The 16,066-nt window shown below is 35.4% G+C and overlaps 1 protein-coding gene across 1 annotated transcript in view; it reads right to left on the bottom strand.

The window, feature by feature from the left end:
• The window catches only part of LOC138711653 (uncharacterized), a 124,798-nt gene that overhangs the window by 88,354 nt on the left and 20,378 nt on the right, over positions 1-16,066 (bottom strand). Inside the window, exon 3 of the mRNA XM_069842785.1 lies at positions 6,054-6,112. Coding sequence (XP_069698886.1) covers positions 6,054-6,112 — 59 coding nt within the window. The remainder of the gene's footprint in view (positions 1-6,053; positions 6,113-16,066) is intronic.

Here is a 16,066-nt window from a genome sequence, read left to right as displayed (position 1 = left end):
TGTTTACAAACATGTCATGGCCTATGTAAGATCACGATGGCCTCGATTTACTCCTAATTGAAATTGTTTGTCATACAATTTCAGACTTGTTTTCTTTCCTATATTCTCGAGTGATTATCTGACTGTGCCACATCTCTAAGGATACGCGTTATCAGTTAATTCATTACATACTGTACCTAAATGCATAGCACTACTTTATAACGTTGATAATTCGATAAATTAAAGTCATATTGTGCGAAACATTACATAGATTTCAGAAGATACCTCAAATGTAATGCCTTTTTCGAGAAATTCACACATCACCGACAGCTCATACTCTGTCTCAAAATACGAATAAGGTTTTGAGTGTTGCCTATACTGCAAAAGGATTCTTGCTGTTAACACTGCAGGCATTAATCTGAAGTTAGTAGTTTTAAACGCCGTGGAGGGCAATGCATTTTAAATGACAATGGAATCCTTGCCATAGTTTCCTTCGGGAAGAAAGTAATGCTAGGCGATCCTGTTCCTCACAGAGGGCCCTGGAAAAATTCTTCTACACATACATATGTTGAATTTCGATGCTCAATAACCTCTGCAGTTGAAAGCTTCAATAAATATAAAGATACCAGTAATAAGATCTCTAACTTTTATTCTGAATCTCCTTGCATGTAATATGGTTAAATGCATAAATCATCATTGTACTCTAACAGGTATTAATATTTTTATTTTCATAGGTAAGATTGTCGTTAAAATAAATACTTCCAATATAATAATAATGTTATGTTATAATATAATATAATATAATATAATACAGGGACATCATTTTATTTTTACTAACATTTTTAATATTAACCTGGCTATACCTTTAGAGAACCGGAAACACCGTTCGCTATCTTCTTCCACGACTGGAGTTAGATGATACCGGCGTAAAACACAAACAAATCACTTTACTAGGTATAGGAGGGAAGAAAAGTAGTTCATCCATTTACGTAAACTAGAAAATATCGCAATTTTGAGTTCGATAATTTTCATTAGGTTTTTGTTTAATCAAAATGCAGTCTGTATTAAGAATAAGTGTTTTTACTCACGAACTGAGCTATCCATGCGAACGTATTCATTATGCACTGTATATTATACTGTCTACAGCCCATTAGCGTACAATATAGAGAATGAAGTTAAATTGAAAAATAATCACAATATGGATATTTAAACACATTTTTGAAAATGGTGGTCGTTCATTTCGATGCAGGCGTCAGTTCTTTTGTGCATATTATCGCACTATAGACTATTCCATCTAATTCCAATTGCCAGTTTCGTCCTTCGTACTAGTAACTCATGTTGAAATAATTCTGTACCTACTCTATAAAAGAGTACCTTATGTACTGTAAATTCAATCTTCACTTCTGCCCGACCCGCACAGATAAAATTACTCAGACATGCTATCTACTGTCCGTCCAAGTGGTTATGCCGCAGGATCGTAGAAAGGAGAGAAATCACGTGACAGTTAATTACTTAACGAAGCCCTTTCATTTAAGTTATTTTAAACAGTTGTCTAATATTACGTAAACGTCCAATTCCTAAGAGAAATTAATGTTTTCAGAAAAGAGCTAAGACACCCCTGCTTTTACAGAGGGGCGTGCAGAAACAGGTGGGGAAAATCGGGATGCGACGTAGGCAAACGGACAGTACCTGTGCGAAAATATGATTCAATATTGAAAGTTCTTTCGTCACTGGAAAACGCGAACATATTTCTGGAACGTACTATACTCAATAACTCAGTGCTGTTTACTATATGCAGCCTTGATTCTGTCTGGAGGACAGTTGAAACTTCATTAGTAGAAGGGGTGGGAGTGAAGTACATTAAAAAACTCAGGTACAATAAAAATTCAAGTAAAATAAAATGATGTCCTTGTATAATATAATATAATATAATATAATATAATATAATATAATATAATATAATATAATATAATATAATATAATATATACTAATAATAAATATGTAGCCGAAAATTTTCTGGTAATTTTCGCTTTTCCAAAAATAATTGGTGTTGACATGTATAATTATTCATCCTGAGACCGAAAATCGCTTTTTTGACATTTTTGTTTGTATGTCTGTCTGTTTCGTTGTTTGTTACCTTTTCACGCGATAATGGCTGAACGAATTTCGATGAAAATTGAAATATAAATTAAATTCGTTGTAATTTAGATTTTAGGCTATATGACATTCAAAATACTTCATTTAACGGGGCCTGAATTAAATCGAAATATCTCGCTTATTATTGCTTTTTTGTGAAAAATGTTACATAACAAAAGTTTCTTTAAAAATGATTTCCGATAAGTTTTATTCTATGCAAAATTTGGTAGGTCTGATAGACTTTTAAAATAACAATTCAATACGTTTTCACCGCCGCCTCAGATTGTAGCGTTGTTGTTCCTGCAGTAATTCCCATGTGCAAAATAAAAAATTTTTGAGTAGGAAGAAAAAACACATTTATTCATTCCATGGCAACGGTATATAGGAGATCGTGAATTCTTACATTTTCGAAGGAAAGAAATATAATTACATATCACTGTTAATGCTGTATCACTATTTAAGTTAGGGCCTATTTGAAGGTTTCAGAACTATAGTGGGCCAAGCGCCATTTACTGAAGACGTAGAAAACAAGGGTTAAAATTAAGTTATTACCATAATTCAATGGAACCATATAGCAAGTAATATAAAGTTTACACATTAAAACTAAATGATATGTCAATCTTCATTAAACTATAGTTGCGTGTAATAACAAATAAGAAACATGGTAAAGGAATTGTTATTGCACCAAATGAGTGCCCTCTGGACCAAAATGATCGTAATTTAATTATTTAAATACAATTTCAATTAAGTAATATATTAAAAGATTTACCCGTCTAACAAACACGAATGTTCCCTGGATCAAACGTCCTATTTTAATTATGTAAACACTTTATATTTATTTCTAACAGGTGCAGCGGAGAGCACGGGTACGGCTAGTATAATATAATATAAAAGATAATGATAATGATAATAATAATAATAAAGGTTTTTATAACCTGGCACAGTTAAGACTATATACCATGGCTGAATATAATAGAATTCGAAACTTGACTTTGCCGTTGCAAACGTTAGAAGCGCTAATAGAGATATTGGTCTTGGTGCCACCTATTATTATAAGGATAACTACTCGTAATTACTCTATGTATCTAGCACAGTGGTGGGCAAAATGAACGCAACCCACAGGACAAGATTTAAATGGCAACTACATACTGTGGGAGGGGTTGCACTCTACAGTGCAGTGACGGATTTATTGACAGTTGCGCCACTACACTCCTATCTGCCATATGTAATTAGAAGAGTTCATTCACGTGATATTTAATTAATTATTTTCAAAGCAATTTCTTCGAAATTGGGATTTATATCTGTGCATGTTATTTTCAGTTGCGCAAGGAGATGAAAATCGCTTAAGCGGGATCTGTGGCTGGACTTTATAAATTTCATTTTAGAAAACAACTGTTCGCATTGGTAGGTTGATGAATACATACCGTCATTTCCCATAACTATGGTCCTGGAACACAACTATGGTCCACGATACAACCATTCAAAGATCATTGTAGAAGTAACATAGACCGTTCGTAGATAACTGCAGTGACTTCAATTCAAACTACAGTTCAGCAAAAATATAGATAAACGAGGTATTACGTTATGGAGTACAAAATTTGAATAGTTGTATCGTGGACAATAGTTATGTTCGAGGACCATAGTTGTGAGAAATGACGGTACTCATTATTTTTGAAGCAAACTGTCTCAGGAGTGGATATGTAGTACTGGACATCTTTAAAATAATTCTAACCCCCAGCAGACCTTCATGTTCGGCTTTCAAGAGGCTATCATTCTGCAAATCCAGTACCTCTAACAGCAATTCTGGGATAACATTTTCAATTTAAACATGAAAAGGAGTGGCAAAAATATTGAAATCTTTCTCCATCCTTTGAAAATCACTGAATCTGTGTTCTTTGAACTCGTATAACAGGTGATCTATTTTAAGATACACATATTTAAGTTCGCGTCCTGAATATTTGTAACTGATCCTAAACATGAGAAATGAAAGAACCACCTTTCTTGTAAGTGTGATATCCTCTCGATTCATATGATTCTGCGAAAGACATTGTATCACTAATGAAGCTCCGAAGTACAGCAATCCACTATAATCCGCCACATAGACGCGCAGTATTTTCATGGAGTGGGAGAAGGGGAAGGTAGGGGGTAGGTTTGATGCTTCACTGAGGTCTGACATCACTGCGGCAATGCCGCAGGAATGCCCGCCATTGATCTAGCAGCACATTACGTGGCGAAAAGCATAACTAATTACTCCATGCATCCAGCAGTGCACCTTGTTGCGAAAAGTTTAACTATGTGCATAAAATATCTTTTCCTATTCTGAAACCATTGACATAGATGAATATGCCACCTAATTTAAAATAAAGCTTTTAAATTTTTATTCCTCACATCATCTTACACTGAAAATTCGTATTGCAACCAAGAGGAAGATGAAAGAGACGGTCTATTTTACACTACTTTCTAATACAATTAATTAAAATATAAACAAAAAGGAACAGAAAACAATAAGTTAGGTAATTGAAATTGTATTCTTCGGGTATTTAGTGTACAGTGCACTGGAAACCTCTGCAAAAACTAGTTAGGTATTTGAAGTTATTACGAGTATATTACTATCTACTATTTTACAATACATTCAACAGCTCTATTTTACAAGATCCATAAACATCACTGTTTAACATACACTATTTACTATACACACACGTATATCCAGGGGCACAAGTTTCTAGTTTCGATCTTGTCTTCTCATCTAACGGTCTTTAATGTATAAGTGGAAAACTCTAGGGGATGTACCCATCACGTAGTTCTAATATTCACCATCTACGATATCGGGCTGACCTTGTTACTTCGTCCGCGAAATCTTAGATGGTGCTGATTGCAGTTTCCGATTCTATTATATACATCCATGTATATGCCTACCCATACAATCAATCAGGTGTTAAGCTTGCTTATATAGTCAAACATATAAATACGGTATGCGAAATTTAAGTAATTACAAATTAGTGTTCAGTTAGAAGGAAATACGATTTTACATAATAAAATAAGAGAAAGAAAATTGAATAAAATATATGAAAACAAAAAATAAAAATAAACACAGTGAAATACAATAGATTAAATGGTTATTATGCGTTAAGCCTGGAAACTCATCGTAAGATATTCTTCTAATTTACACTATGTTTAAAAGAAATGAATGTTCGGAAGCCCTCTACTTTAGGAAACAGAGAGTGCTGGGATATAACAACGGTGAAAGATGAGGAATATAGAGATGATGTGTGGCATGGAATTTGTAACTTGTTATCGTGTTGTAATCGGGTATTTAAGTTATTTTAGCGAGAAGGGTTGTGGACTCTAACAAATAAGGATACGATTAATGTCCCTCTGTTAAGGATGATGTCATTATCTAATTCAGTATATTACTACAAACGTTAGTGGTGTTCTAAATGAAAACTGGCATAGGATTTATTATCACCATGTATATATCCATCCTTCTCGTCATGTTCAGTAGGTACAGCAATAAATGTCACAGTAATATACTTAGTTAGATCATTATCTCACACTTAGCAGAAATGCGACATTGATCGCTTACCCTTGTAGCTATCCTGTTTAAGTAATAGGTAACAAAGAGAGGGCGGAACTTCCTCCTGTCGTATAACCTGAGCCATGATATCAATGTTTCAAATCAATAGCTAGATTAAATTCAATTTTTACAAGTTTGATGAGGAACACTGCTAACTCCATTAGTCGAATTACGAATTAATGGTTTGAATGAAGCTTTGAGACTTCGAAGTGCCTGAGGAGAAAAATTAATCAATGTAATTATGAAAGAAAAATTATGCTGAAAGCTGTTTACTAGGTATGGAACAATAAGTCATAGTATTATCTTGTTTTACATCTAAAAGCATCCAATAAATTACGACAAATAGAAATAGCTAGAATTTACCTTTCCCACAAAATGAAGCCTTCATCATCCAGCGTGGGTACAGTGTGTTGAGGATTCATCTGCAAAGTAGAGAAGCACACAGTTAGTTCTGTTTATCAAATTACTGTCACCCCATATGAAACTGATCCAGTCATCTCGCGACATATGAGAAAATAGTCCGTGCTTCGATAATACTTTTCTGAAAATTAATTGACTTTTATTATAATATAATAATATTCGATCATTCATTTATGGTTTTCTGCCTAAGGACAGATCCTTCATTGCAAACCCCGCATTCTCAAGTCTTTCATATTTTCTGTTTTCCTTTTAGTCTCCGCATACCAACCATGTGTCTTAATGTTGTCCATCACCTGACTTCTGCTTCTGTCCCGAACTTTTCTTCCGTTCACCGTTCTTTGCAGTTCCATAGGCCTAGTATAGTATAGTATAACACAATACAGTACAGTACAATATGATATGATATATAATATAATATAATATAATATAATATAATATAATATAATATAATATAATATTAGTACATTATGCAACGAGCCTATAATGGTAGTAATTAAGACGCGATATGTTTGTTTATGAAACGAGCGCAAGCGAGTTTCATAATTTTCGTACGAGCGTCTTAATTACCATTATAGGCAAGTTTCGTACGACTTTTTATGCTCGACCATATTTCTAACTTGAAATTATTCAGAAGTATTCATGTTATGGTTATGTGAGAAGCGGAACTGACCTGAATTGTGAGATGTGCGCAGACGCGAAAGTATTGATTTTTTCGGAGGAACAGTAATGTCATTGACCTTGTGTAATCCCGTTAAACTTGGTATAACCTTGATTATTGAATTCGACATTGAAAAACGAAATGACAAATTGAATTTATTTGAATATTATTTACAACTAACGCTAATTATTATAGTAACAGAACATAACCTTCTGCGACAGTATTGGATTTCCAGCCTCCGTGACTTTTCGCTAATTCTCTTTCGATTGCATATCCGAGAATAATCGATACTTGCGGTTTTATAACGGTACAAAGCTGACTTGTTATTGGCTGAACATCTGTAAGCTGAGTTGTCATTGGCTGAAAACACCTGTACTTTATTGAGTAGGTGTACTTTAATGACATGCATTAAAGGACCAGGTGTATAATTACTACATTTCGGCATGGTCGAGCATAAAATATAATATAATATAATATAATATAATATAATATAATATAATATAATATAATATAATATAATATAATATAATATAATATAATATAATATAATATAATATAATATAATATATAATATAATATCTGCCATAAAGTAATTGGGCACTGTTTTTGCCCCTTTAGAACCTCGTGGTACCACCTCTTGTTGCCATAACAGCAGTCAGTCTTGCTCTCCACTAGTTTGTGTAGGATATCCACTGGGATACGTCGCCATTCCTCTTGCAACATGGCACTCAGTTGTACAATGGAAATTTGCCCCATGTTTCGGCGGTTATTATGCAGTTGTATGCCGACAATAATGTTCACCGGTTGAACTGGCTTGCACAGAGACCTGATCTCAACCCTATTGAGCTACTTTGGGAAGAATTGGACCGGCGTTTAAGGTCTCGGGAGATGCGGCCAACTTCCATTGTCCAACTGAGTGCCATGTTGCAAGAGGAATGGCGACGCATTCCAGTGGATATCCTACACAAACTAGTGGACAGCATGCTTGACAGGGTGGCTGCTGTTATCGCAACAAGAGACGGTATCACGAGGTTCTAAAAGGGGCGAAAAGGGTGCCCAATTACTTTTTGGTAGATAGTGAATAATATAATATAATATAATATAATATAATATAATATAATATAATATAATATAATATAATATAATATAATATAATATAATATAATATAATATAAGGAAGAAGCTAGTGAAGTGCTTTGTATAGAGTGTGCATTGTATGAGGCAGAAACATGGACATTACGACGAAGTCAAGAGAGCGAATAGAAGCATTTGAAATGTGGATATGGAGAAGAATGGAACGTCTGAAGTGGACAGAGAGAGTAAGAAATGAAGTTGTGTTGGAAAGAGTGGGTGAAGAAAGAATGATACTGAAACTGATCGAGAAGAGGAAAAGGAATTGGTTGGGTCACTGGCTGAGAAGAAACTGCCTACTGATAGATGCACTGGAAGGAATGGTGAACGGGAGAGGAGTTCGGGGTAGAAGAAGATATCATAGACGACATTAAGATATATGGCTCATATGAGGAAACGAAAAGAAGGCAGAAATTAGGAATTGGAGAAAGCTGAGTTTGCAGTGAAAGATCTGCCCTTAGGGAGAACATTAAATGATGAAATGAATATAATATAATATAATATAATATAATATAATATAATATAATATAATATAATATAATGGATATCATTGTCTCACTCACTCCAATCATTAATTCATCCATTGAAGTTTGGTAGAAATCCGTTGCAACGCATAGAAGTTGAACATAAGCTTACTACATAATATATTATTATAATGTACCGAAGTACATATGATATTTCCATGCAGATATTCTGCGTCATCATACGATGAAAGTGTAATGGAACGGAGAAAAACTCTCTCCGGCGCCGGGATCTGAACCCGGGTTTTCAGCTCTACGTGCTGATGCTTTATCCACTAAGCCACACCGGATACAACTCCGACGCCGGTTAGAATCGTCTCAGATTAAGCTCCAACTCTTGGGTTCCCTCTAGTGGCCGCCCTCTGCACTACGTCATAGATGTCTATGAACGCAGGACCGAAGTCCACACATGTGCTGAGGTGCACTCGATATGAGTGACTAGTTGGCCGGGATCCGACGGAATAAGCTTAATCTGAGACGATTCTAACCGGCGTCGGAGTTGTATCCGGTGTGGCTTAGTGGATAAAGCATCAGCACGTAGAGCTGAAAACCCGGGTTCAGATCCCGGCGCCGGAGAGAGTTTTTCTCCGTTCCATTACTCTTTCATCGTATGATGACGCAGAATATCTGCATGGAAATATCATATGTACTTCGGTACATTAAAATAATATATATGATATGCGTAAATCACTTCGTGATTTAAGACGGCGCTTATTCCGTCGGATCCCGGCCAACTAGTCACTCATATCGAGTGCACCTCAGTGTGGACTTCGGTCCTGCGTTCATAGACATCTATGACGTAGTGCAGAGGGTGGCCACTAGAGGGAACCCAAGAGTTGGAGCTTAATCTGAGACGATTCTAACCGGCGTCGGAGTTGTATCCGGTGTGGCTTAGTGGATAAAGCATCAGCACGTAGAGCTGAAAACCCGGGTTCAGATCCCGGCGCCGGAGAGAGTTTTTCTCCGTTCCATTACTCTTTCATCGTATTACTACATAATGACTAAGATCGACTTGCTTGACTGCAGTTTCCAAATTCGACGAAACAGTAGTATCGTAGTATGTCTACGTTAGTTTTATTTCATCACTGGAATCATTTATGTTTTGATTTTTATCGAAATCGTTAACGATATACAGATTACAGTACTTTTACCATTTTTAGAATTATTGAGTCTAAAATTAATTAAGTCTGATAACTACGATAAAATACGTGATATTTTTGTCTTAACATGTCATGAGTCTTTTTTTTTTTTTTTTTTTGCTATTTACAAAAATAGCAATCAGTATTACCCACTATAGTGTTTAACACTTTAAAATTTTATATAAATATTCTGTTGAATGTAAACGTAAAAAAAGTATTTAAAATACTTGAATATCTGACTTTTAACCTGCTCGAATCTACAATCCATTGGTCTATTCACTCTACAAACAAAAGAAACCTATTTTTGAAACGCTTGGAAGTTCGAGTACATATTTAATATGGCTGTCTAGTTAGTCTTTCTCCGCTGACATATTCGTCAGCTACTACGTAGATGTTAAACTGTTGATGGACGCAGACCACGTGACGACATAAAATGAATGTCGATAATACAACACTAGTTTCCAAGCAGCAGCTTTCTTTTCTTCTATTGATTTTAATGTACACACCGAAACAATAGAAAGACGTGTAAGGTTTGAAATCAAGCTAAGTTGACATTGAACCTCGTTCAACTACCTACTGGCTTAATGTATAGTTAATCTAAAAAAAAACTGAATTTTTATATTAGTAGTGCTTGGAGCTCACGTTTCTTATAATATATATATATATATATATGATATTCTTTCCTTCAACTGTTTTTCATCATTAATAGAAAATTAATGAGGTAGTCTTTAAGCGCGGCAGAAGCGAAACTCTTGAGCTGTAAGTGTGTAGTAATACAGGGACATCATTTTATTTTTACTTCAGTTTTTATTGTACCTGAGTTTTTGAATGTATTGTACGTTCCAGAAATATGTTCGCGTTTTCCAGTGACGAAAGAACTTTCAATATTGAATCATATTTTCGCACAGGTACTGTCCGTTTGCCTACGTCGCATCCCGATTTCCCCCACCTGCTTCTGCACGGCCCTCTGTAAAAGCTGGGCTGTCTTAGCTCTTTTCTGAGAACATTAATTTCTGTTAGGAATTGGACGTCTACGTAATATTATACAACTGTTTAAAATAACTTAAATAAAAGGGCCTCGTTAAGTAATTAACTGTCACGTGATTTCCCTCCTTTCTACGATCCTGCGGCATAACCACTTGGATGAACAGTAGATAGCATGTCTGAAAATTTTATCTGTGCGGGTCGGGCAGAAGTGAAGACTGAATTTACAGTACGTAAGGTACTCTTTTATAGAGTAGGTACAGAATTATTTCAACATGAGTTACTAGTACGAAGGATGAAACTGGTAATTGGAATTAGATGCAATAGTCAATAGTGCGATAATATGCACAAAAGAAGTGAAGCCTGTAGGCTATCGAAATGAATGGCTACCATCTTCAAAAATGTGTTTAGATATCCATATTATTATTATTTTTCAATTGAACTTCATTATTCTCTATATTGTACGCTAATGTGCTGTAACAGTATAATATACATTGCATAATGAATACGTTCGCATGGATAGCTCAGTTCGTGAGTAAAAACACTTTTTCTTAATACAGTACTGCATTTTGATTAAATAAAAATCCTAATGAGAATTATCGAACTGAAAATCGCGATATTTCCTAGTTTACGTAAATGGATGAAGTACTTTTCTTCCCTCCTATACCTAGTAAAGTGATTTGTTTGTGTTTTATGCCAGTATCATCGAACTCCAGTTGTGGAAGGGGGTAGCGAACGGGTTTTCCGGTTCTCTAAAGATATAGCCAGGTTAATATTAAAAATGTTAGTAAAAATAAAATGATGTCCCTGTATAATCCTCTTAAATATTCGTGCAATGAAAGACGATCAATTGGGGTTAAATTTAAAACTTTTGTTCTAAATACTGTTCAAAATTTAAAAATTAAACAATTGGTTGGTGTGTATGTTTAGTCAGCAGTCCGAAGCCTGGTTGGAACCTCATAAGTAACACCAATAAGGCATCACTCATAGGCAACTAAACCAGGAAGCAATGGGGTAGGATAGGCAGTTTCTTTTCTGCTTCATTGCATACATAGCTGAATAGCAGAATAGTTCAATAATAATCAGACTTGAGATGTATACAAACAATTGTTCTTCCTCTGACTTAAAGCACTATATCCACCATGTTGAATCCCAAACCAGTGACGTGACACGATGTGATGTGACGTCTGCGTGGAGGAAACAACAATACGGAAAGTAAAAGATATGACATGTGAGTGCATTTTATTTTTAAACAGTATTATTAATTTTACCCAATGGTTGGGTGTGCGGATTCATACAAATAGGGCTAATAGTAAGCATGGAGTCCACAAATTCTACCTTTTTCTTGCCGACAAAGAAAGAAATGGCTCATAAATTCGAGACATAATGATTGAATGTCAACAACAAATAATTACCTTTGTAATGTTATTATTCGGTTGAGAAGCTTTTGTCATCTAGTCTGCTGTCAAAAAATCTGGAAGTTAGAATTTATAAAACAGTTATATTACCGGTTGTTCTGTATGGTTGTGAAACTTGGACTCTCACTTCGAGAGAGGAACAGAGATTAAGGGTGTTTGAGAATAAGATTCTTAGAAAAAATATTTTGGGCTAAGAGGGACGAAGTTACAGGAGAATAGAGAATGTTACACAACACAGAACTGCACGCATTGTATTCTTCACCTGACGTAATTAGGAACATTAATTCCACACGTTTGAGATGGACAGGGCATGTAGCACGTAGGTCTATGGGCGACTCTAGAAATGCATATAGATAGTTGGGAGGCCGGAGGGAGAAAAACCTTTAGGGAGGCCAAGACGTAGATGGTAGGATAATATTAAAATGGATTTGAGGGAGGTGGGATATGATGATAGAGACTGGATTAATCTTGCACAGGATAGGGACCGATGGCGGGCTTATGTGAGGGCGGCAATGAACCTCGGGTTCCTTAAAAGCCATTTGTAAGAAAGTAAGTAAGTAAGTAATGTAAATATGATTGAACATAATATTTTATGGTGAAATATTCCAAGAAATGAATTTGATTGCAATATTTGCATCAGGGATTCTAAGTGCATTCATTGAAACATTTATGCAAGCTACACTACTTCATATGGAGAGTTTAATTCTTTGTTGTCACTGGTAATATAATGGTCAAAATGCTGGTCTTTAAGTCGAAAGTTGGAGATTTCATGTGCACCTCTATTTTTTTTTATTGTAATTGCTTTCTATCTTTAAATTAATTAATTTCCATTGCAACATTAATTTACATAGTATTTACTTAGTCAATAATTTGTAATAAATTAATTGTCACCGAAATATTGATCCGCATTGGGGCTATTTTCCTTTGTATTTTAATATTAGTTACCGAATTAATTAATTTTCTCAATTAAAGTCAGCTGGGACAGCTGGAATTACCAGTGCTTCAGTTCACGGTTTTCAATTCAGTCATTAGGGTGTGGTTTGTAATTTTGTACGTTTGTACGTAACTTTGAGCTGCCAGTTGGAAATGCACAGACAATAGTAACATATAGCTAGTCGGCGATGTATGCAATGGATGGGGAAAGGAACTGGCCACCCTACCTCATTATCTCCTAACCTACTTGCCTCATAAGTGTTGCCTTCTTGGTATTACATGTGAGGTTCAGACCTGTCTTCGGACAGTTGACTAAACAACATCTAAATATTAACGCATATATATAATATTTTAAAATTAGTTATTTAATTAATTTTCACTTAAGTTAATACACATAGGGTTTACTTTACTGCACCACTTCATTCATGGAGAGAAGTTTTAGTTAGGATCCCCTCACTCATTCATAGTGTTCTGCCCAAGGGCAGGTCTTTCACTGCAAACCCAGCATTCCCCAGGCTTTCCTATTTTCTGCCATACTCTTTGTCTCTTCACATGACCCATATACTGTATCTTAATGTCGTCTATCATCTGATATCTTCTTCTACCCCGGTCACCATTCCTTCCAGTGCATCCTTCAGAAGACAGTTTCTTCTCAACCAGTGACCCAGCCAATTCATTTTCCTCTTTCTGATCAGTTTCAACATCATTCTTTCTTCATCCACTCTTTCCAACACTGCTTAGTTTCTTATTCTGTCTGTCATCATATCATGTTTGCAGTTTTTTTGGGAAAGGTAAATGCTGTAGCTTCCGGTTGCTTTCCGCACACCACTCCCTCTTTCGCATCTTTAAAGATCCCCTAAGCAAGAGTAAATGTATAAAACATGCATAGGCCTACAGGGTGAGTCAGGAGGAAAGGTACATGGTGTGAGGGGTGATACAATATAGGTGATTCTGAAAAGTTTACATATGCCCTGTTTTAACAGAATCTGACATAAAGCTTTTTGAAAATTACTAGCGTTAGTCTCATGTCCTTCATAACCACTCAATCAAAACAACATTAAGTTGTAGTAGGATCAATGAAACGTATCCTGGGCATTTGGCTGTTTCCCAGGTACAGAGCTTGCTCGCTGTGTGTTATGGTATGAAGAAAAAATAACAATCAATATCTGCGACAAGAGTTCAACGTAATTGTTTCAAGAAAAAACTATAACAGATATCGTGTATCTGGATATGTAGGAAAATTTTCTAATTCCACAATTAGACGAAGATGATCAAGAAGGATACATGCATTTCCAGCAGGACAGTGCACCTCGATTTTTTCCTTTGGGGGTTCGTTAAGGACCGTGTTTGTACCACCCTTTCCTGCCAATCTCGTCGAACTCAGAAATCGAATCAACACCGAAATTGCAGAAGTGAAGCCGTATATACTGCATCAAGTTTGGGAAGAAATTGATTACAGGTGGGATGTATGCCGTATGACCAATGACAGTCACATTGTACCACGTTAAATGTTTATGTATAAACTCGATGTGTTCTGCTATAAAATTAAATTAAAATCAGTTATGTATATGTTATCTCAAGACATCTTTATATTCTTCATCTTATACAGTTTCAGTTGCTAGAAATTGGAACTCGCTACCGAGTGATGTAAGGGGTTGTTGGACAATAATTTCATTTAGGTCAAAATTACATAAATTCTTACTTAACAAATAATTGCTGATTAATATTTATTACTTATAATGAAACTAACATCTGTCCATTCTTATTATTATCATTAATTTCTCTAAATAGATTTACAAAACCTCCAATGGCAATTACATTAATATTCTCATTGTAGAAATATATTTTAGATTCATATATATATATATATATATATATATATATATATATATTATTTTCTTCCTGTAACATAGTTCTAGTAAGCTTATATTAAGTTAATTTTTATCATTTTACTAGCTATCTCAAATCTGAAATTAATTATAATTGATTGAATTAAATTAGCTCATAAATTAAGTTACTACTTTACTTTATAGATTTATCTAAATTTAAATAATATGTAGTCTACTAGTCGTTAAAAATTAACTGAAGAATATTGCTGGAGAACCTTTTAAGTGTAGTGTAAATATTCGTAATTTAAATATGTATTGTATTGATTAAGGCTGGTTGAATGGAAGAGAAGGCCTTATGGCCTTAACTCTGCCAGCGAAAATAAAACATTATTATTATTATTATTATTATTATTATTATTATTATTATTATTATTATTATTATTATTATTATTATTATCATCATCTCAATGAACTTTCATAAACTTTCAAAGCTGTAAAGTCCTTTTTGAATCACCCTGTATGTTCGGTGCGCACACAACATTGTAAGCAATATGGGGAGCTGCAGCCAATAACGTAGCTTGGTTTCATACTCCAGCTGGGGGGGGAGGATGCTGAGCACAAGTTATCCCTATACTGGTTGGATGATAGCTCATCTGTGCTGAGATAGACCTCGTGTTGATCAGTCAAATAGGCGTTGGCCCTTCTTGAACTGCCGCGCAACTATTAATTGTTTACTAGAACGGCGTGAAGTAAAATCAATCGTTCTTCCAAACTACGTCTTTTTGTAGCAATAACAGCTTGCTTGACTGAATACACTCTCGGAATTGATGGCGCTGTTGTGCACAAGCAGATGTTAATGTACTCCATGTGCAGGTCGTAGAACCCTCTTGTTAATGGAGCTGTCAAATTTGTTTCATAATGCAAATAGATCTGACCTCTTCTTGGCATTAATAAAATATTAATTCTTACTTGTTCTTCGCCTTCAGCTAAAGGTCATTGCAACCTAGCGCAACTTTTCTCTTCTGTAGCTGAGTCGTTAGACCTTCTGCCTGTGACACAGGCGGTCTGGGTTCGACTCCTGGTTAGGCCAGGTGACATTTGTGACGGACAATGTCACAGTTGGGGATTTCCTCTGGGTTCTTTCGTTTACCCTATTAGGCATCTACATCATTTCGTCAACATTTCTCCATTTATTCATCATTCCATAGTATTACCCGAACGCCGGCTGGCGACGTACGGAGGAGGCTGGCCTAGGGACGAAAGAGGGTAGCCTGCTCGAAACTTGGGTACTCAGCGAATCTCAAAGTAGTCAGCCGGTGTGGGTTTGTGAATGCGCCTAGTTT

The sequence above is a fragment of the Periplaneta americana genome, chromosome 13, assembly GCF_040183065.1.
Source record: "Periplaneta americana isolate PAMFEO1 chromosome 13, P.americana_PAMFEO1_priV1, whole genome shotgun sequence".
NCBI classification, from domain to species: Eukaryota; Metazoa; Arthropoda; class Insecta; order Blattodea; family Blattidae; genus Periplaneta; species Periplaneta americana.
The sequence above is the reverse complement of the archived record's forward strand: the minus strand, read 5'-3'. Positions and strand labels throughout refer to the sequence as shown.